General features: G+C 41.2%; 1 protein-coding gene across 4 annotated transcripts in view; it reads left to right on the top strand.

The window, feature by feature from the left end:
• Positions 1 to 21758, top strand: part of col14a1a (collagen, type XIV, alpha 1a) — a 169290-nt gene that overhangs the window by 137257 nt on the left and 10275 nt on the right. For all 4 annotated transcript variants that reach the window (XM_080427017.1, XM_080427019.1, XM_080427018.1 and 1 more), the window contains exons 40-43: positions 8295 to 8348; positions 15210 to 15263; positions 15353 to 15424; positions 21226 to 21261. In XM_080427017.1, coding sequence (XP_080283143.1) covers positions 8295 to 8348; positions 15210 to 15263; positions 15353 to 15424; positions 21226 to 21261 — 216 coding nt within the window. The remainder of the gene's footprint in view (positions 1 to 8294; positions 8349 to 15209; positions 15264 to 15352; positions 15425 to 21225; positions 21262 to 21758) is intronic.

Below are 21758 nucleotides of genomic sequence, written 5' to 3' on the forward strand. Positions count from 1 at the left end.
CACACACGCTCTTAATCCAGAGCGATTTACAGTAAGCAAGGAAAACACAAGATAACAATCTAGGATCATAGTTAAACCAAGAACCTATCTTCAGTCTAAACAGTATAATACCAAAAAATCTGAAAACTATACACACTATAGGATGCCAGGTCTACAAATGACCTGGCATACAGTATGTCTACAGTGTACGTGTACGTAACATGCTATCTAAATTACATTTTAGCCTTTGCATAAGCATGCAACGTCGTCAAGGCTAGGGCAAGTGCTACGACAAGTGCTACGGGCTTCCTGTGTGGTTGATGTACGAGTCAAAGGATGTTTGTCTTCGGCGTGATCTTGACGTGTCAAAAAGGCAGTAATAAGATGCAAAGGAGTCCTTCTGTATTTACATGAATATACATTATTTCAGTCCTTGTATCATGAAGATGAATGGCGTCTGTCTGTCTGTCTATCTGAACCAAGGCATTGTCGAGTATATTACAGTACAGTATATAGTACAGTACAGTATATTGACTTAAATGTAGCCTACTCATGTGTGGCTGACTCTTGGCATTATTTGTTGTCTTGTTAAGAAACAGTACCTTCTTCCTTTGTCGGTGTCTGATGGTATTATTAACTGTGTGCGCAGGCGCACGTGTGTGTGTACGTGCATGAGTGTTTGTGTCTACAATATAATGCAATTCAATTTTATGTTAAAACTTTAAAATGTTACAGCTACAGTATAACTCAACGACGAGAGCAGAGTTGAACCAGTTGAAATGAAAACATAATTTATTTACTAGTTTGCACTCTAATGAGGGCCTCAGGTGTCAAAGGAGGTCAATGTGCAGGGGTGAAGGAGCTTCACTTCGTAACATTTCCACTGCAGCAGCAGCAAAACATAAATAAATAAAGATTTTCTGGCTTGACCCATCCAGACCTTTTTTTTATTGATAGGACAGTAGGCTGACAGGAAATGGGGTGAGAGAGATGGGGAGTGACATGCAGCAAAGGCCGTCGGGCTCGGGACTCGAACCCGCGACGCGCTGTCAGGCCACACTGAGTTTAGGTGCCTGGACCACTACGCCAGCCGTCCAGGCTGACCCATCTAGACTTGACCTCTGAACTACTGTACTAGCATAGCCAGAAATATTGTGATAGCCCCCTATATGTTGGTCTACACATGTAATTGGGTAGACCAACACAATAGATTAAATCTACTGGAAGCAGTGTCCACTGTCACTGTATCAGTACAGTAGAACTTCTAAGCACTCCATTCTCCATTCTGTCCTTCAGTGAACTTATATCTATAAAGTCTTTTAAAGACATTGTATGTAAACACTGTCAGAATAAAACCTAAAAATCCAGTTACGCAGAGCCTGATTTTATCTCGTATAACCAACCCACCCGCACAAAAAAACATATTCCGACTCGTTATTTGGCAAACCGCTGGACCGATAAGAACCAAACCTTTCATGCGCAGAGCCAGTAGGCCAAGAAAGACACTTGACCCACATTTTTCAAATAGGCCTCATGGTGGTGCTACACTGGCACGTTTTACGGCCTATTACTCTTGAACAGTACAATTGAAATTCCCCATATAGGCCACGCCCATTTTCGCCTAAGTAGATTCTACAAACTAGGGGTGCATTCGGATATATAGCACTGAGCACACTGGCCAATACAAACTAATACGTGAGTGCGCTCCCGGTGCACATTTCCGAATGCACCCTAGGTGTCACGTCGGATGTGGGTCTGCTGCAAATAACGTCAAGGCAGGCGTCAGATACATCTTTGATCTACTGCAGTGTATATATTTTGAAATGATTCAAGCACACACACACACACACACACACACACACACACACACACACACACACACACACACACACACACACACACACACACACACACACACACACACACACACACACACACACACAGTAGCCTAATGGAATCGTTGAGATGTGAATACTCATTACCCATCTCTTCATTATTGAGCAGTGAACCAATGAGAAGGGTAATGCTGAGTTAATTTAATGGGGTTTTATTGAGATCTTTGGACAACAGGGAGAGACTGGGAGGAAATGTGATAATAACTCTACCTGTGGGAAATGTTTTCTTGTGCTCCATTTATAATATATAACTTTTGAAATTATATCTTCTATTTGATTTGTAAAGATGCTGTCCTTACAGTAGAAACTGTCTGGGGTGCTCACAGAAACCAGAATAGATGTTAAAATGACCTTAAATGTCTTTAAGCCTCAATAATAATTTAAAAAAAAAAGAAAATAGCCAGTCTATAAGCTTTGTGATACGTGTTGCGATGCAACCCGTTGTGAGAATCTAGATCTGTTCTTTTTTTTAAGTTTTGAAAAGTTGGATTTATTTGTTGAAAAGTTTCTGTTTGACCAGGTGGATCAAACAGGAACCTTGTCCATCACAGGATTTAAAAGTTGTCATATACTGTAAATGGTGGAACAGCAAGTCCGGTGTATGTGAACTTTATTTGAACTTTAAGTTTGTCCATATGCCACTTCCACAACATTTCCCAGAACAATACAAGACGTCTTGTGTGCTCACAACTGTCACTGTATTTAATGAAGAGATGAAATTCCTTGTGATAATGACTCTATTTATTTTACTGGCCAGTGTTGTATTGTGCTGAGGGAGATAAATGGATAGTAAATTATTGTGCCCAGGCAGTCAAAATGATCACAATGATAATGTATCATTTTAATAATAATAATGTGTCATTTTAATAATGTGCTGCTCTGCTGATTCAGATAATAATGTCTCTGACGTTAGGAGTGTGTGCCTGGGTATCTTTCTGCCCTGTGAATTCATTGTTCTGTATTTTGTGTGTGAGGTGGCTATTACAGTTTCTTCCTCAAGGGATCAACAAAGTTTATTTTAGTTAGTCTTTTATTCCCTCCTAGTATTTAATGATAATTGCTGTTGTTTATGTGATGTTCTGTTGATTGTTTGGCCTGAGAGTAGTCTGTGAACAAGGAGATATCAAGATAAGAGAATCCAAGTCCAAGTAGTAGTAGTAGTAGTAGTTTACTTATTTCGGTCATGATTTCTTTAACATAACAGTTAGACATACAGTACAATAAAGTCAACAAGATCATTTTTGGCCGAAAAGGTATGGGCTGAAGCCGAAGCTTATTTTGCCCACCTTATTACCATTTAGATTATTTATCACAGTAGCATAACGAAAACGTAAGAGCAAACAAAAGAGGATGGTGCACAGGTTGCACAGTTGTAAAATACCTGTCCACCACTGCATAGTCTAGGGGTTTGAATCCACCGCAGTGCATCCGGTTTGGCTGAGCGTCTATCCTATAATACAATTGGCAGAACTGCCCATGCGCGGTGGTGTGCCTCTGCAGTTAGGTCGCAGTTAGGTTGCAGTTAGGTTGCAATTTCTTCGTCCGTTTGCAAACTGCGCATGCGTGGGCAGCTTCATGAAAAAACACAGAGCTAATCATAGCCGCTTGCTGCTTCTCCCTTCCTGCGCGCGAGCGTGTTTCCCCTTGCACCGTGTGTGTGTGTGTGTGTGTGTGTGTGTGTGTGTGTGTGTGTGTGTGTGTGTGTGTGTGTGTGTGTGTGTGTGTGTGTGTGTGTGTGTGTGTGTGTGTGTGTGTGTGTGTGTGTGTGTGTGTGTGTGTGTGTGTGTGTGTGTGTGTGTGCGCGCGCGCGAGAACGCAACCGCTAACACCGACTCGGCAGTCTGGGTTGCCACGTTGGGGGGGCAGACAGGTCAGTGTTGCCAGATGTGCGCCAGAAACAAGCAACCACCTTCATGAACAAAAAAAACAGCCGAAGGGGTCCGCAATGTTTCACGGGGGTCCCAAGACTCCCAGGGGGTCCCCCATGTATTTCTTTTTTATTATAATTTTTTTAACATTTTTTGGGGAAATCTTTATCCCACCATTTTGGAACCCCAAAATAAGCGAGCCCTCGCTAGAGCCCTGTGCGCGGCTAGGGGGCCCGGCCCGTAGGGCGCCCGGACCTCTAGTAGTATACAAACACAACTGGCCATGTTCAGGGGAGGGAAATAGTGATTCTTCGATCGATCTGGCACTGAATTAAATCTGCCGATTGTCACTCCAAATGACTCGATCGGTCGTTGCCAAATTAATACATTTAAAATAATAAGATTGGAATCGGCCGATCTTGAGGGGGGTAATCGGGGATCGGGATCGGGTACAGGAACACTGGCAACATAAAAAAGTTATTGGATGACTTAATTGCCAGAATGACTAAATTGGGGGAAAAAAAGGTTACAAAAAATGCTACTCTAAAAGAAAAAGAGACATGAAAATGGCCACCATGTGAACATGGTCAGTAGTAGCATATCTTACAACTTGTTTTGTTTAGCTGGCAGGGTGGCAGCCTTGTGTCGAAGAGAAGAGAGCAACCAATCCCCAGACCAGCTCACATGGAGTCCCTATACTTCCTGTTGCACCACTATCATGCTGCATTGTCCTATTAATAAAAGCTGCAGCCTTGTGCTGCACTGTTACCAAGTAATAATGTGTTTTGTCAGAGGGGAATATAAGTGCGTGCCCGCGCGCGTGTGTGTGTATGTGTGTATACGTGCATGCCAACAGGTGTGTGTGTGTGTGTGTGCGTGCGTGCGTGCGTGCGTACTGGTGTGGCTCGGTAGGGAATATTGCAGCTTCCAGGGCCCTGCTGTAATATACAACCCACCACAGAGAATATCTCAAACCTAAAACATCCATTACCGTCTCTCTCTCTCCCTCTTCTCCTCCTCCTCCTCCTCTGCCCTACTTTAAATCATTCCTCCCCTCCCTCTCTCTTTCTCTCCGTTCCTCTCTCTTTCTCTGTTCCTCTTCCTCTTGTTCTCTCTCACTGTAGTAAATACAATGTAACCTTGTCATCAGTAGTCCCCTCTCTCTGTTTTAGTCTGACGGTGAATAATGCATCAACAGCAGCTGCAATGAATAGCAAAGTGTGTGTGTGTGTGTGTGTGTGTGTGTGTGTGTGTGTGTGTGTGTGTGTGTGTGTGTGTGTGTGTGTGTGTGTGTGTGTGTGTGTGTGTGTGTGTGTGTGTGTGTGTGTGTGTGTGTGTGTGTGTGTGTGTGTGTGTGTGTGTGTGTGTGTGTGTGTGTTGTATGCATGTCCGTACGCCACACATTCCCACCTGTGTTCATTTCTGTCTATTATGCATGTGTGTGTGATTAAGTGGCTAAGTAAGGAATGATTTAAACTTTGTCTCTTCCCAGATTTTGCACAGATGTATGAAGTAGCCCCTCTTAACCTCCATCTCCACCACTGACACCAATTTTATTTATTTCACTTACAGCTGTGTGTGTATCTGCATGCACATGCGTGTGTTTGTGTGTGCATGTGTGCGTTTGTTTGTGTTACCTGTAGCAGCGTGCAGTGCATCCTGGTCTAACGTGAATGTGATGAAACGGAATCCGTTGATCAGCTAAATCCTGGGTCTGTTGGAACATATTACCATACGTGCGTATGTGTGTCCACAGTTAAGGTCCTTGCAGACTGGTGAATCGATATAAACGTGCGCGATGCGACTGCACCGGTTCATTCAGTGTGCATCGGATACAATTTACGGCTGAAATCGCGATGCATCGTTCGCTGCATGTCTGCATCGGTAAAATACATCATTTTTTTCATGTTGTATTTCATACTATCCCGTGTTTCTGATGCACCTTGTCTTGAACGCACCATCAGCCAAAACAAATAATAAGCCAGTCTCTGACATTCATCTTCCGCAGAGCAGTGAGTGAACCCGGTGCACGGGTGCAGACTACAGACTAACTATGCAGCACCCGCGACTACAGATAGCCCCGCAGTGACTGGGTCTACTGGAGTGTTAGTGCAGCTAGTTATAGCCTACTATCAGTTTTGGCAGAAAGATGTGATACACTGACTGATCACAGGACAACTATGAACAATCATCTCGTCTGTATGTTTCATACCCTATAGCGCGCACTTTACCGATGCATTGTGTGTGTGTGTGTGTGTGTGTGTGTGTGTGTGTATGTGTGTGTGTGTGTGTCTTCACACCTTTTTTTTGCGTTAAAATAGCCGTTTCTGAGGATATCATGAAGCCTTGTTCCAATAAAGAAATGTAAAGGGTACTTTTTACTTAATTAAACTTGAAAACGGGTAAAAAATTACCCTAACACAATGGAAGGGTTAAACAATGTTACAAAGTGCTTGAACAATCAAAACGGCAATCAAACAACAACAATGCAATAATGCAATAACAGTAATATATTAAGTTAACAATAGAACAACAGAGCAATAACAAGATTTATCTCAAGGAGTTGAAAAGGCCATTCTGTAGAAATGGGTTTTTAAGAGGGATTTAAAACTTGTTAATGGTTAACCTGAGTTCCTCTGGTAGGCTGTTCCAGAGTCTGGGGGCCTTTATGGCAAAGGCTTTGGTCACCAAAGTAGCCAAACTAACTTATGAATCTCCAGTAGACCCCGACCAGATGATCTAAGGGTACGCACTGGCACATAGGGTTCTACCATATCACACAAATAGCTAGGAGCTAGACCATTAAGAGCTTTAAAAGTTGGCAGGAAAAATCTAAAAAACAATTCTGAAGTCGACTGGAAGCCAGTGAAGTGCAGCTAAAACAGGTGTTATGTGCTCAAATCTCCTGGTACCAGTGATGAGCCTAGCTGCCGCATTTTGAACCAATTGCAGGGGATGTATTAAGCTTTGGCTGAGACCAGAGTACAAGGCATTACAGTAATCTAAGCGAGAATACACCAGAGCATTCACAACAGTCTTAAGATTGCCTGTAGAAAGAAACGATTTTTATCTTATAGATGTTTCATGCCATGATGTATGGGTTGAGAGACCAATCTGTCTCTTTTCCCTCTCTCTCCATCTCATGTGGAGTGTCACACATGTAAACACAGGTTTGAGGTCTCTTTCCTGACACTGTGATGGCATGGTCTGTCACCTTTCAATATGTGTACATCTCATTATACATGTCTTTATTTTTCAGTTTCATGTACAATTGACTGTCAACTAGTATAGCTGTAATGTAAATGACATTAATGTGCTTACTACCTCTCGCGAAGGACTTACAAAGTGACTATGGGGCAGTGGAACAAAGTGACTATGGGGCAGTGGAAACCCGACATTTACATTTAAAATTGTAACCTTTGATTGATCCTGTGATACAAACATCATTTTATGAAAAGTTATAAAAAATCACACTTTGCAGATTACACAGAACATTGAATGACAGCAATCTGTCCAGAATTACGTGTGGGAATATACTAACATCGTAGATGGGAGGGTCATGCACATATTGCAATGCTATAACATTGTAACTTCACGTTTGTTCTACAGTAGTGATGACAACATGCCACACTACTTTTTGATGTCTTCATACAGCCAGTCTACTCTGGTTGCACTGTAATGATGTAATGTCCTTTATTATATCCCTTCCCCCATTGTCCGGTGCCTTTTCATACTTAAGCACAACCCCAAAACATTGTCATCGCATTCCCCAGACAGAGAGAAAGATGGAGAGAGATTGGGAAATGCCTCCTGGCAAAGATTTGCATTATACTACTGACTGAGTGCTAGTAGTTGGCTCCTCTCCTCTTCTCTCCTCTCCTCTCGTTAGAGACCCCTACAGACCTTAATTGCCCTACTTTATGGGTCCTCCACTCATATTGAAGTAGAGATAAATCACATTAACACATTCATTATCATTATACTTTGGAAAGGCAGCCCACTGCAGATGAGTGGATGGGAATGCAATAACGGGGTGACCTGTGGGGAAGAGGTTATATAAGCCTTCATATTGCTGTATGATGTCTCATATCAACAGTTATAAGGCTTTATACGTCTTATATTATAATACTTAATAATGTCAGGTTTCACAGTTGCTCATCACTTTACCCATTTTGCATGAAAGGTTTAAGTCTCATGAACATCATGGTGCTTGCAGTGACAATAATGAATGGAGAGTGTGGTTATGGCATGTCTTAACATTTTACTGGCAGTGTGCACAAAACGTTTGGCGCTAAGTGGTACAGTGGTTTGTGAAATTAGCACCACACACACACAGACACACACACACACACACACACACACAGACGGGGACGAAAACGTAATCTCTCGTCCTGCCTTCGGCTGGCAGAGATAATAATTCGGAATACCCTTACATTTATGGTTACACTATATTCAACTGCTACTTTTACACAGTTAAATGATCTCTCTGCTTGATTGTGTAAGGTCCATACAATAATATGTGGGACATCCACCTTGTCTGTGCATTTTTCAGGGTGTTCCTGGGGGTTCGGGAACGGCGGGGAGAGACGGACCACCGGGAGTAAGGGTAAGATTCTCCACACAGAAAGTCAAATCCACAGTGCTAATTTAACTCTGAATATTATTATTACTTTATACAATAATGAACATAGTATAATCAGAGTTAAATTAACACAGTGTTAGTTTCTTTACTTATTCGTCTTTGATTACGATTGCCATTGAAACTTGTGATGAGGAAGATGAACATGATGTTCTAGGTGAGTGATGTGACATGGATATAATATAGGGTTATAAAAACTAAAAACATAAACATGTTCCTGTTTTGTTGCTGTTGCTGGGTTAAAGTTAGGGTAAGGAACTGTGAAGGGCGTTCACCTTTACCAATGCCATCTGACGGCTGCATATCCACTGTTCTATATGGTGAGGCAAAGTGTTTATAAAATCTGAGAGACTGTTATATCAGTCTTCATATAATGTTTCCTTTGCTATCGGCAGTGTCTGTGATTTAAGAGGTTTATTTGTCACTCACTCATACAAGTATGTGCAGTGAAATGTTGGTGTGCTAATAGATTTCTGAGGTCCATGTAATAACTTTGAGTAAATTGTTAAAGTGGTTGCGATTGCCCATCTGTCTATCTGTCCTCGCGGCGTGATTGAGTGCCAGAAAGCTCATCTGCTCAGTTTTATGTCCACTCGTAAAAAAAATCTACATATTTTCAATGTTTGTCATATTGCCTTTCAGCTGCAGAGCGCACCACTGCGCTCACACACTAAACAAGATCTCATTCATAAATGCTCTGTGATACCAGCTTGCTATCATTGATGTTGATAGTGTAATATAGATACATCTCACACAGCAGAGCTATAAATACCGTACCAGCTCTGCCACAGCTCAATGTGTACCCCAGCAGCATGAAGATTCACTCAAATAATGTAATACAGCGATTCCCAAACCTGTGGGCCAAGGCCTACAGTTGGCCGTGGGCCATGAGGATGTTGCAAGTGAGGCCCCACATTTTTGGCAAAACACTAAGATTTAAATGATATAACACTATCCTATTATATGACCTTGAAAGGTTAGTTTTCTTTGTGATACCAATAAATAGGAACTTAAAGTATACTATGCTAGTTCCACTGATCAAAGCCGGAATACAATCGATTGATTGATTGTTAAAATGCTTAACCTGTTAACATGCTCTCAAAATGTAAGCGGACACATTAAAACATATTTGTGTAGTTTATAAGTGTTAAACAGGCATTTAAAACATCTGCAATGGGGCATGTGGGTGGCACAGGGGTGAAGATCCTGTCCACCACCGCAGAGACCAGTGGTGGAAAAAGTACTCAAATTTAAAAGTATCAATGCTGCAATGTAGAAATACTCTGTTACAAGTAAAAGTCCGGTAAAAGTACAAAAGTATTGGCATCAAAATGTACTTAAAGTACCAAAAGTAAAAGTACTCATTGTGCAGAATGTCCCATTTCAAGTATTCAAATGTATAAAAATCTTTTGAAAATAGCAGATCTACAAGCTCACAATGCGTCGCATCGCGACGCATTGTGAGCTTGTAGATAGGCTATTTTCAAATGGCCGAAATGTATATAGGGCTGAAGTGGTTAATGTATGTTTTGTAATAATAATCAAAATCTACAAAGTAACTAGTAACTAAAGTTTTCAAATCATTGTTGTGGAGTAAAAGTACAATATTTGCCTCTGAGATGTAGTGGAGTAGAAGTGAAAGTACTGAAAATTGGAAATACTCCAGTAAAGTAAAAATACAGCAAGATTGTACTTAAGTACAGTACTTGAGTAAATTAAGTAAAGTACTTAGTTACTTTCCACCACTGACAGAGACTGAGGTTTTAAGCCTACGATCTGGCTTGGCCAGGCGTTCCATCGAACACTATCGTCCTCCTGGTGAGACTCCTCACTGTCAGGTGAACAGAAGTGGCTGGCGATGTCATGTGTAACGGAGGAGACACATTGTCTACAGTAAACACTCCTCAGACCAAAACTCTAGGGGTCAGCAGTGACAGCGACTGCAGTACATGGGAGAATTGACGGATAAATTGGGCGAAAATGGAAAAAATATAAAGAAAACAAATCTGCATTGAATTCTACACAGTAAATCCTTTTAGATTAGCTGTTGATGAGCTCATTTCATTTTCTTCGCTCATTGCTTCTCTGCCTGTGTGAATTAATCCTTGCGATTTTGTGGGATATCTGAAATGGAATTCCACAAATTGTCTCAAATGAACAGCCACCAACAAGCTACTTGTCAGCAATATTATTTTTGTTTTTGGCCATCATTAGGATACATCATCATTAGAATACAAACTCTGTTGCCAGCCTTTCAGCCTTACACTTACACTCTTTGACATTAAAAAAAAGTTGCAGTGAGTAGCTGACGGTGTTGGACAAATTGGACAGAGTTATTCTTAACTATACTTTTCAACGATTTGATCACTTAAGCCCTATTTACTTTGTCATATGATGAATAGGGAAAATTGATTATCTACAAGTTGTCACATCACGACATGTGAGCATGTAGATCTGCTATTTTCACTATTTCATTTTTTATATTTGAATTGTTTTTTAAATATTAGATTTGGGTTTTTTATAAAAAGAAATACATTGAAAATGTTCACCTATAGTAACATGCCCAAAATATTGACAGTGGTTAACAATGTACCTAAAATTACCCTTGTTATCTCGCCATCTCAAAGCAGTGTCACTGACACCCACTATTGTTACTGAAGCAGCAGAAAACATGTATAATATAACGGACGACTAGAGTTTGATGTGATGTCTCCATCCATTCATTCCACAAGGTTGTCACACATTCTCAATCATATTAAGCTGTGATCTTGATTGTGATGCCAGAAAAGTTGAACTATTTTCTGAACAACACTGGACGGCGAAAGCACTGAAGTGCAATGCTCGGCGACGGCGTCGGCGCTGAGAAGAGGAGCGCTCCAGCTCGTCTTTTTACCATAGAAATGCATGGCAGACAGACGCTGGCAGCTCAAAAATTGCTTTCTGTGGACACAGCCCCTTACACAGTCACACATGGCCTGAGTCCTAGCAATTGGGCTCAGAGCTATATGTGACTTTACACCTGTTGTGCATGAAACGAATCCATGCACACAGGATAAATCAGCCATCCCCACACATGCCTTTGTTATGACAGGTCTGGTATAATGTGGGGTTTTATCTCGTGCAACAAAGGCATGGCAAGCAGTATGCTACTCAGAGATGAAGAAAACCTTGTCCATGGCTGTCGTCTGTCCTTTTGAGCCCGTCACACAGGCCATTAGACAATGACACATGCACAAATAGCATGCGGCGATCACAACGGTGATTGAAGCAGATAGTAAACAATTTTTACAGCACTCATCTGAACTGTAAAATCAGTCTGTCTGGCTGAGAGTGAAGTAAAAAAACAAATGCTTGGCCAATATAGCACTTGTACTGGCCAGTTAAATCAGTCATGTGGAACAATAACTTTCTCCTGGGCGTTTTATCAATACTTTTCACAGTCACATGCATTAATGATAATCATTGTTATGTGTCTTGTACTATAGACAGTAGAGTTCCTGGCCTATTAAAACATTAACACTGTTACACCAGTGTGGCTGGTGTTCCTTTCACCTTGTGATGTGTGGTGTTTGTCTGTGACATATTTTGTCAGTGATATAGCATCACAACCGTGCAAGATGCAGTCATGAAACTTTGCAGGTGTACTGTGTAGTTGAGATTACAATTAAGTAGATAGAGCAAGCAAGGGTGCTGGAAGTAGTGGGTAAAATTATACTGGCGAATGGCTGATATCATTAGCATTTCTCCAACATGCTACCAAAAAAATAGGCGATATCCCCCTCCCAGAATATCGGTACCGTCAGATGTTGGTCTTCCTCAGTCTTCATTCAAAGGATGAATGAAAGAAGATGAAAGAAGGAACCTGAGGTATCACCCTCTCATCTTGTGCATGCACCACACACATGATGGTTCATCCATGAGACCCACTCTTTCTTGTATTTTTTTTATTAAAACATTTTTAGAACCTTGGGCATGATATAGCATCATATAGCCTGTAGTACTTCAACTCTGTGAGTGATTGATCTTACGCTATGTTCTCGCCAATGTATAGTCCCACCACAGCCCCAGCTGCAGAGCCTATTAGTGGGTGTAACTGGGTAGCGTTTATAGTGTGACACCAGGTTGACGTTTATAACATTGGGCTCATATAGTGTCTTCTTGTGATATATTTACATCACTGGCCTTAATATAACTCAATTTCCCCCAAATATATTTGTTCCATCTAAAACCATTTCAAAGCAAAATGTATGACCTTCAGATACTTTAGTATAGGAGATTTCAAACCTCTGCTTAGACCTCATTCAGGGTTAGTAGTGTTTATAGTGTGTTACGCCGTGACCCCAGCAGACGATATTATGGCTGAGCTTGTATAGCACATGCATGCATTTCTGTATTATTCCATGATAAATGCATATTGTTAGGAAAATACAGTATTCATTTGAAAGCTAAAGTTTACCATATGATTTTGGTAGAGCTCAAGGCTGTAGCTATAGTATGGGGAGTGTTTTTAAATGTGGCTCCACAGGGAAATTCCCTACTAAGCACTGTGGTGCTCTTCTTTGGCTAACAGAGAAGGCTTTGAAGATTTGCTATTAAACCCAACATTATAGCCCAACTGTACACGCTAAACCACCACACAGCTATCTGAGGATTAGAGTTGGTTACATGGCCTTGCCATGCCTTTAACCTAATTTGCTTGCACTTCAAGGATATTAAGTGTACTGCTTTATCCTCAGCTATACCAATATCTGTTCAAATTCATATGATTTTCTTTTTCTTTTTCAACCAATGGCACAGCCTAAAGTGAGAGCCGGAAAGTAAGTGTGTCTCAAAAAGGGTTCCAGTCTTATTATATGCACAGAGTATGGTATAAACTGAAATGAGAAGATTATCTGAGATTATACTTTTTCCTCATGGCTCGCCCAATCCATCTGCTTTTAAATCGTGCTTTAAGTAGGTTTGATTGCCTTTAATACTAGGGTGATGGAGCGGTCAAAATTATCAGCTATGAAAATTGAACTCAATTAACTATGAGCAGGAAGCTCGTAGAGGGCTATCGTTTCTTGAGTTTTCCTAAATATGTCATGTTGTATACACAACACGTGTGTCTTTTTACAATTCTAAAAGGTTTTTCTGGAAATTAGATATAGCCATGTTTGGGGAGTTTGAATGACACTCAATGAATGTGAGATGCTTTGAAATTATTGTGTATTATAACATGAAAAACACAGAGGTATCAAGAAATGCCTTTTGTATATGGTAACATTGATACTGTATGCTACTGTACCAAACAACATTTTGTATCCGTTTTTCCATTAATTTAACTGACCAAAGCAAACTGAAAGCTATGATTTCCTACTGATTTCAACCTTTCATTCGTTAACCGAGGTACATATTAAGAACTGAAAATTGCTCCAAATGTAATGTGAAAACAAAGTAAAGAATTGACTTGAGGTATAATGGTCACCCAAGATAGGGTGGGTCTGTGACCAGAATTCACACAACACGTTATTTCACTCCTGTGCTAAAGGTCAGTCTGTGGCTGTTCCAACAAACAAACACAAACTAATTCATTTTCACAACCTTGAATGAAATATGAGATGCACACTGTCCTTTTGTTTGGCCAATTCCTCAACAAAGTGCATCTGCAGCCTGTCATTTGTATTCTTATAACAGTAGCCTATGAGGTATTAGCTGGCACCTTGCTGAGTGTGCGCTCTTTTCCAATCCAAGTTTACTTTAGCCTAACATTAAAATGAGTCATCTCAATACTGTTGAATACAACCTAGTGTAAGACCAGCAGTACACAATAAAAAGAGTGAATCTATACGTTGTGAGTTGGTAGATTGGATATTTTTGGCTAAGAGATTTGGTGTAGCTGGAAAAAAGGAGCGGACCTGATAAAGCTCTATGTAATAATATATATTAACTTGGTTAATTCGGAGAGGGTGTACAAATGTAACTAAATGGATGAGTAAGAGTCCGCTCAGAGTAAAACATTTGTAAAATATTATGTATTAAATTATAAGTATTTTACTGTGTAGAAGCCATCTAGGCATATGCACACTTAAGGCGGTTACACACCGGCGAATATGCGAATATGCGAATATACGCAAAATTCGGACTCGTTCCGAATAATTAAAAGACGCTTTTTTCGCTCCGCGAAACTGGTGTGGAAGCTTGCATTGACTTTATAAGGTTTTTAAAAAAAACGTATTATTCGCATGAAAAAAATCGCCCCGGTGTGTAAGGACCTTTACACCTTAACATTTCCACGGATAAAGTACTGCATAATGTCTTCATATATTGTACATGCTGTACAAAAATTCTGCTTACTCTTTGTCACATAAAAACACATGAACAAATCAGCTAAACATAGACAATAATAGCCCCCTAAACAGTTTTATGGGCATTGCTGCTGTCCTGTTTTCTGTCTTTGAGCGCCTGCCCTCCAAAATGTCTGTGCTGTGCACAGTCTTGTCACCAGCTGTGCCAAGGCCAGTTCCAGAGGCCCATTAGGTGGGTTTAATTGGGGCAGTATTATAGTGTGACACCACCACGACCCCAGCAGAAGGGACTCTGATGTCACTTTCTGGCTGAGCAGTTTTTTTCGTAACACACTCATAGTTTGCCAATGGAGCAGAGCCCTTGGCTGAGCAAGAGAACATCCAAACTACTGCATGGTCTTCAGTTGACAGCTCTGTTTCTTTTTGATCCACATACTGTAGAACAAATTAGACATGGATTGTGCAACATAAAGTTGAGCTCAAAATGAAAGGTGGTGTTCCTTATATTTTGTACAGTGTGTAACTGTTCTCTGTGATTCAGGGTCTACCTGGTAAAGATGGACCACAGGGAAGACAGGGCAATACAGGACCTATGGTAAGTCATCAGTCATCTATCTCTGTGGTGTATATTCTATGGCAGGTCAGACGCATAAACTGAATGACTGTCTGTCTCTTCTCTCTCAGGGGTCTCCAGGAGCGCCAGGGGCCTCAGGACCAAATGGGCCTACAGGAACACAAGGAGATCAGGGAATTCCTGTAAGTACATTACACTACAATACAGTACAATATTACAACAGCGTCCATGGAAACTACAGTATAATGGTATGATAGGTCTTGAGTGTTGTACTATACAGGTGCAGGGGCCTATCAAGGGCCAGTAAATGCAAAGAGAACACATCGTATTAAAGGGAATGGTTGATAAACATATAAACGTTGTTTTCACTGTTCTGATGTTTTGCATTAAGCCAGTACACAGAATGCTGGGGTACTTCTGTGAGCTCCTGAATGAAAACTGACCTGCTAATTATTTGTCTTTTCTCTGGATGTGATTGCGTTCTCAAATGTGGATTTCATTAACTGAGGTTTACACCAAACCGGCCACATAATATCTAGGCACGCATGACATGCAGGTTTTGATTATCATGTTTAGTATGAGTCTTGTGTTGCCAGAGAAGCTTTTCTATGGACTATGAACTAGTTTTTATGTATCTCTGACAACATCCACGAGGGTTTGAAGGTTTTATAAATGTTGAAGGATGTGACCGCTACACTCTCTCTCTCTAGAGATAGGACAACTGAACAAGAACAATAAAAGAGGACTTTGGCTGGTGTAATTTGTTTTACATTTCTGTGATGCATAGAAGAACAGATGACAGTTTGATGGTCATCATTACTGACCCAGTACAGTTCCGATGAGGCCAAGTGCAAAGTCTGGATGAGAGACAGCGGATCATAAATCATTAGTCACATAATGCTATTAAGTACACAAACACAAATGCAGAGAGGAAGAAATGCACAAAAAAGGGAGAGCAAGCTGACCACTAACTTTCCCACAGCTTTCTCTCATCAACTTTGTGTCCAGCTTCAAACGTCTCCCGCAGCTTTAAAATGTCTCTCTCTGTCAGTCCTTGTTCTGCCCCTTCAAGCCTTTGCCAGATTACGGTTCCAATGGAGGATTAGCTTCTCTCAAGTCATTAGCCAAATTCCAATACCCCAAATCTCTGCTCACTCACACTCGGTCCTCCAGCTTAACCCGGAAATAGTTTTGTCCCAATTGGTAATTTGCTTTTTGGAAGAGCCGAGTGGAGGAGCCGAGTGGAGGAGCCGAGTGGAGGAGCGGGTGAGCTCTCCAAGCCGCTTGGAACGTCAAACAGCAAGTGTACATCGAGTGTAGGCTTCAGCCTGTTCTCGTCTTCTCGCCGGAAGTGTTATCTGTCTATCTGTTCTGTTATTGGATGGACCGTCTGTCAGGCTATGGCCTATGGGAGGGAAACCTATGACTACGCTGTTTGGGAGATGTCGCGGATGTTTTAGAGCCGACGAAACTTGGCCCACAATAACCTACCTGACCTGGCGGAGACCTTCCTAGTTTCAATCTGTAGAGGTGCTTTTTTTTTGCCGCGTCATGCCTCTATCGGCCCCAAAGAAGCATTACTGGGAGCAGTCTCTACGAGTTCTGCAGCGTACTGAGCTGTGCTGCAATCTGATTCACACAATCTGATTCAGAGTATTTGATTTGATTGCTCCCGTCAAACTTTATGAATCATGGCTAGTTTCTTGCCAAGTGCCTTTGCAGATATCTACTTTATGCTTGCACTGCTGTTGCTTATGCAATCCTTTAACACAGGGTTGTATCAAGGCATATAGGCATATAGGCAACCTAGGCGGTTTGCCTACAAGGCTGTCAGGGGGGAGAAGAGAAAGATGTCCGCATACTGTTTTGCAGCTCCCAGGAATGGTTTTATTTAGGACAACGTTTCGACCGCTACCGGGTCTTCATCAAGTCAGGTCTCATGAGTGAGATGATGACCAGAGATGTGGGGGGGGGGGGGGGAGCGGGGCTAACGTGTGGACAGTGGGTGAGTGACTGCTCCAGTTGAGAAAAAGTGCTGAAGACACGCACATCCCTGGGTGGCTGGATGTTGGATCAAATGTCATCATGTAATCAAATTAAAGAAAGTCCGCACACCAACAGACTCCTGTTTAGACTTAGATTCATTTAGGTAATGTTCCGAGCCACCAGGCTCTTTTAAAGTGGAAGAGCCTGGTGGCTCGGTACGTTACCTAAATAAATCTGCAAACGTGTGTCTGTTGGTGTGCAGGTTTTCTTTAATTTGATTACATTAGTGCACCAGCTGACCACCAAATATTCTTCCGACCTGTACTAAAGATTGAAACCATCGGGGATGGAGTTTAGACAGAAGAGGAAAAATGTGGAATAAAGAAGGCAAAACTAAAGAGATCTGTCTCTACCTCACCGCCACCCATAGGAGATTGTGTGGCATAACACATGCACACAATTACAAAGTACCACTGCAGGATGGTTACACAATGCTACAGTGTTTCCAACTGTAAAACGTTCTCCAACTCTGGATTCTAACAGCCAATGTGAAACATTGGACATGGCCTTTTTTGGAGACCACTGTGTTATTACGTGTCATGGTCAATCGATCTGGGCTCATGCTCAGAAAAGATTTGAGCCGAAGTGTTAATCTGGGACTACTAGATTTGCTTCATTTGTTTCTCTTATGTTAGTGTAACCACCTGACCATCATATATCAGCTCTTGTTATGTAGTTTTAATACTTGAAATAATGAAAAAAAACCATTTCAGATTTACAGTACAAGGCTCATTTTCATGTTTGACATAACTTAATTTCTTATTAACTTAATAAGCATTGACAGTGTATATGAGGGCTGGTGCAGGTTTCCATAGTAACTTGATATTGCTGAGTGTGTCCAACATACATGTACGAATATTTCTCTAATATTGTCGAAATATTTCTCTACTATTGTCGAAATATTTGTCTAATATTGTTTCCAATATTGACATTACATAGTAGAGCAATTGAGCAAACACAGGTGTTACCAATGATAATAATTAAGGCTCCATTCCATTTCGTGTAACAGAGCTTTTCCAGTGAGCCAACATGCACAATAGCAGCACCCTGACTCTGTTTGACCTGAACGGAACAGAGGCTTAATTAGCATCATTGGTAACACATGTGAAGGATGTAAAATTACCCTACTATTTCAAGCTAATATGGCTGAGGTGGAAAAATGTCTATTGTCACCATTATTATTGTTATCTCCACCAGACCAGAACGGCCGAGGATAATGTTTTCGCTCCTGTGATCCCGCAGCTAATTTCGGTTACCGCTTGACCGATCAGTGTGAAACTTTGCAAGCACACACCCAGAAGGCCAAGGAAGAACCTAGCATTTTTTCAAATCAAGGAGGCACTATAACAGGTCGATTCTCGTTTTGGCCTATAATTCTTGAATCGTAGGTCGTACAGTCAAAAAGAAAATTCCCTGGATTCATTGGATCATGACGCAACTCCCTATATAGCCCACACATACATATCTTTGAGCGGTGTAGCCGCTCCTATAAGTGGGTTTGGGACCGTCATGAAAAGACCGTCGTGAAAATTTGTCTTTCGCTGTACTGTGATTGGCTGACTCTATTCACACCCTTTTCTCAGTACTGTGATTGGCTAGCGAGACGCATGATGAAATTAATAACCTATAAATAGCACCATGCACTTCAAAAAAAAATCTTTTTTTTTTAAGTGAGCTTCCATCTCTGTGATGACCACTGTTGTTTTTAAATAACACCGCTCATTTCACACTGGGTGTGATTTTTGCCAGACCCAGGGGGTCGGGCCTGCATGAGGCTTTGTCGGTCCCCTTTTGCTATCGTTTTCGTCCATATATGGACGAAAATGTTTTCTTACATGTCCCTCTTTTTGATTGGCCAAGCTTAGCGTGACGTAGTTTAGAAACCATTCAGATTTCCGGCCATTCAGATTTCAACCACTAGGGGTCTGGCAGTACCAGGTCCCCTGGTTCCCTTGTTTATATATATTTAACTTGATAATTTGATAATGGAAGTCAGTGGGGATTGGATTGGCCGAAACCTTGGCAAAATGTGTCATATGTGACTGATGTCACAGACTGACCACATGAATTCCAAGATCCACAGTGAAGCCATGCCGTTACCGTTATTAGACCCTGTCTTGTTTTTTTATGGATACAACAAAAGTTGCTTCTATTTCAGTGTGCTGTGGGAGGCTGTAGTTTTCATTAGCTTAGAATCCCCATCAGTGATGATACTGGGAGGCAGGTTTCTGAGCTATCCACAGCCCACCTCTGAGACAGAATGAATAGACAGAAATGGTACCATCTTATAATGAGCATTAGTGAGAACCAATTATATGAAGATATGGCTGAAAGTTGGTAAAGTGTTCTTTTTAAAAGGACAACTCTCGTCGCAAGTTGATGATGTCATTTGTCCATGTGTGGTCCAGCCCCTGGAATGTATGGAGCGCATGTGCTAACTAAAAAAAAACTGTTAATAAAAAAGGTTAATATGAGCATCAAAGCAATATTTGAAATGCTTTTTATTAGCACATGCATTCCATACATTCCATAGGGCTATTGAGTTAAAAAGATGAACTATTTCTAAAATAGATAGAATATTGAAATATTGATCTCTTTAATAGTTAATACCACAGTGTTGTTTAATATGTTTGTTCAGCTTTACTACAGTATATCTATTTAATATGTACAACACTGTTGTTTAGAACAGTACATGTTTGTTCAGCTTTCCTCTATTTAATATGTGCCACAGTGTTGTTTAGTACATGTTTGTTTAGTTATGATAGATTTGTTTTTGATTTCCACCATGTAGTTTCTTCTCAAGTCCACTTGTTGGGTCTGTAGGCCTGGGAGACTCAGAAGATCACACACACACACACACACACACACACACACACACACACACACACACACACACACACACACACACACACACAGACACACAGACACACAGACACACAATCACAATCAAACCTTTTTTTCAATGGAGGTCTTCTTAGAATTTTCTTTTAGTCTAGGACTGGATGACTATATATTTCCCCCAAGACAAACAAAGTCCTTTAACAGGCTGTGAGAGCATCACACAGATTTTATCATCTCAGCACTTTGCTGCATCTTACTCTCAGATATGCATCCATGCACTTTGTTGGCAAAGTGTGTGTGTGTGTGTGTGTGTGTGTGTGTGTGTGTGTGTGTGTGTGTGTGTGTGTGTGTGTGTGTGTGTGTGTGTGTGTGTGTGTGTGTGTGTGTGTGTGTGTGTGTGTGTGTGTGTGTGTGTGTGTGTGTGTGTGCGCGCACACACGTGTGTGCACGCGCGTGCAAGCCAAACACTTCCCCATCCAAGAGGTTGTAAACAGCAGTTGCTCTGTCTTTAGGCACACTAGTGTGTGTGTGTGTGTGTGTCATTATGTGCGCATTGTGCGTGCATGATAGTGTGTGTCTTTAGGCAACTAACAGAAGAATTGGAAACACTTCTCTAAATGCATCTGTACTTCTACCAGCTGTTGAATCATAGCAGGATAGATACAGAGCGAGTTTGAGAAGTGGCATAGAGATTTCACGTGCTACGTCCAACCAGGGAAACTCCCCCCTGTCAGGCTTGCTAGCTCTCATGCATTGAAGGAGGCATGAGCTTGGCTCTAGGCTCTCCCTAGGCTGGCAGAGGGAGTTTAGCGCCCAGGATTACTTAGACAATTGGCACTGGGTGAAAAAATGGGTTACAAAATCGTGGGATAAAAGAATTTGAAGAAAAAACCAAAGTGAATGAGAGGCTGTAGAAATGTCTGAATTTCTGGACATTTCTTTATGAAGGTAAGAGATGGGAAGACAACCTGAGAGAGTGAATGCGAAATAGAGAGAGAGAGAAAGAGATAGAGAGAAAAATGAGCTTGCCTATATTTCATACCACATCCCAGTTTAATGTTTGTTCTCTTTTTGTGTGGCTTTTTTTATGTTCCAGGGTCCTGCTGGTACCAAAGGCGATAAGGGAGAGAGAGTAAGTCATTCTGCCCATATCCTTCAGCCAATGTTTAGAACAAATCAACGTTTATTGCTCCATTTTGCAGTGGAAATGATGTTATTTTGCTGACAGCATAAGATTCACAATTACTTACTAATGCTCTACACCCTTGTTCAGAGCAAACTGAATTACTTTACAACCAGTCTCTCATAAACAAACTCTATATTCCCTTCTCTTTCTCCATTTATTTACATTTACTATATATACATATTCGATATACTGTACAGTATCTTCATTTCCTTCTCTCTCTCTCTCTCTCCCTCCAGCTCTCTCTCTCTTCTCTTTACCACATTCCCTTGTGACTTAAACTTAGAGTAAACTGTATTAAATCAACCTTTACTGCTCAAATTTGCAGCATAGCGGTGCCTGCATATTGCTGACACAGTAGCCAAGCCATATCTGCTGAGAGCTAGAGGAATGCACTTTGCCAACTAGAGGCACTCTAGAGATGGACCCACAGGATTTCTTCATCT

The sequence above is a fragment of the Gymnoscopelus braueri genome (genome assembly GCF_963280865.1).
Source record: "Gymnoscopelus braueri genome assembly, chromosome: 4".
In the NCBI taxonomy this organism is placed as follows: Eukaryota; Metazoa; Chordata; class Actinopteri; order Myctophiformes; family Myctophidae; genus Gymnoscopelus; species Gymnoscopelus braueri.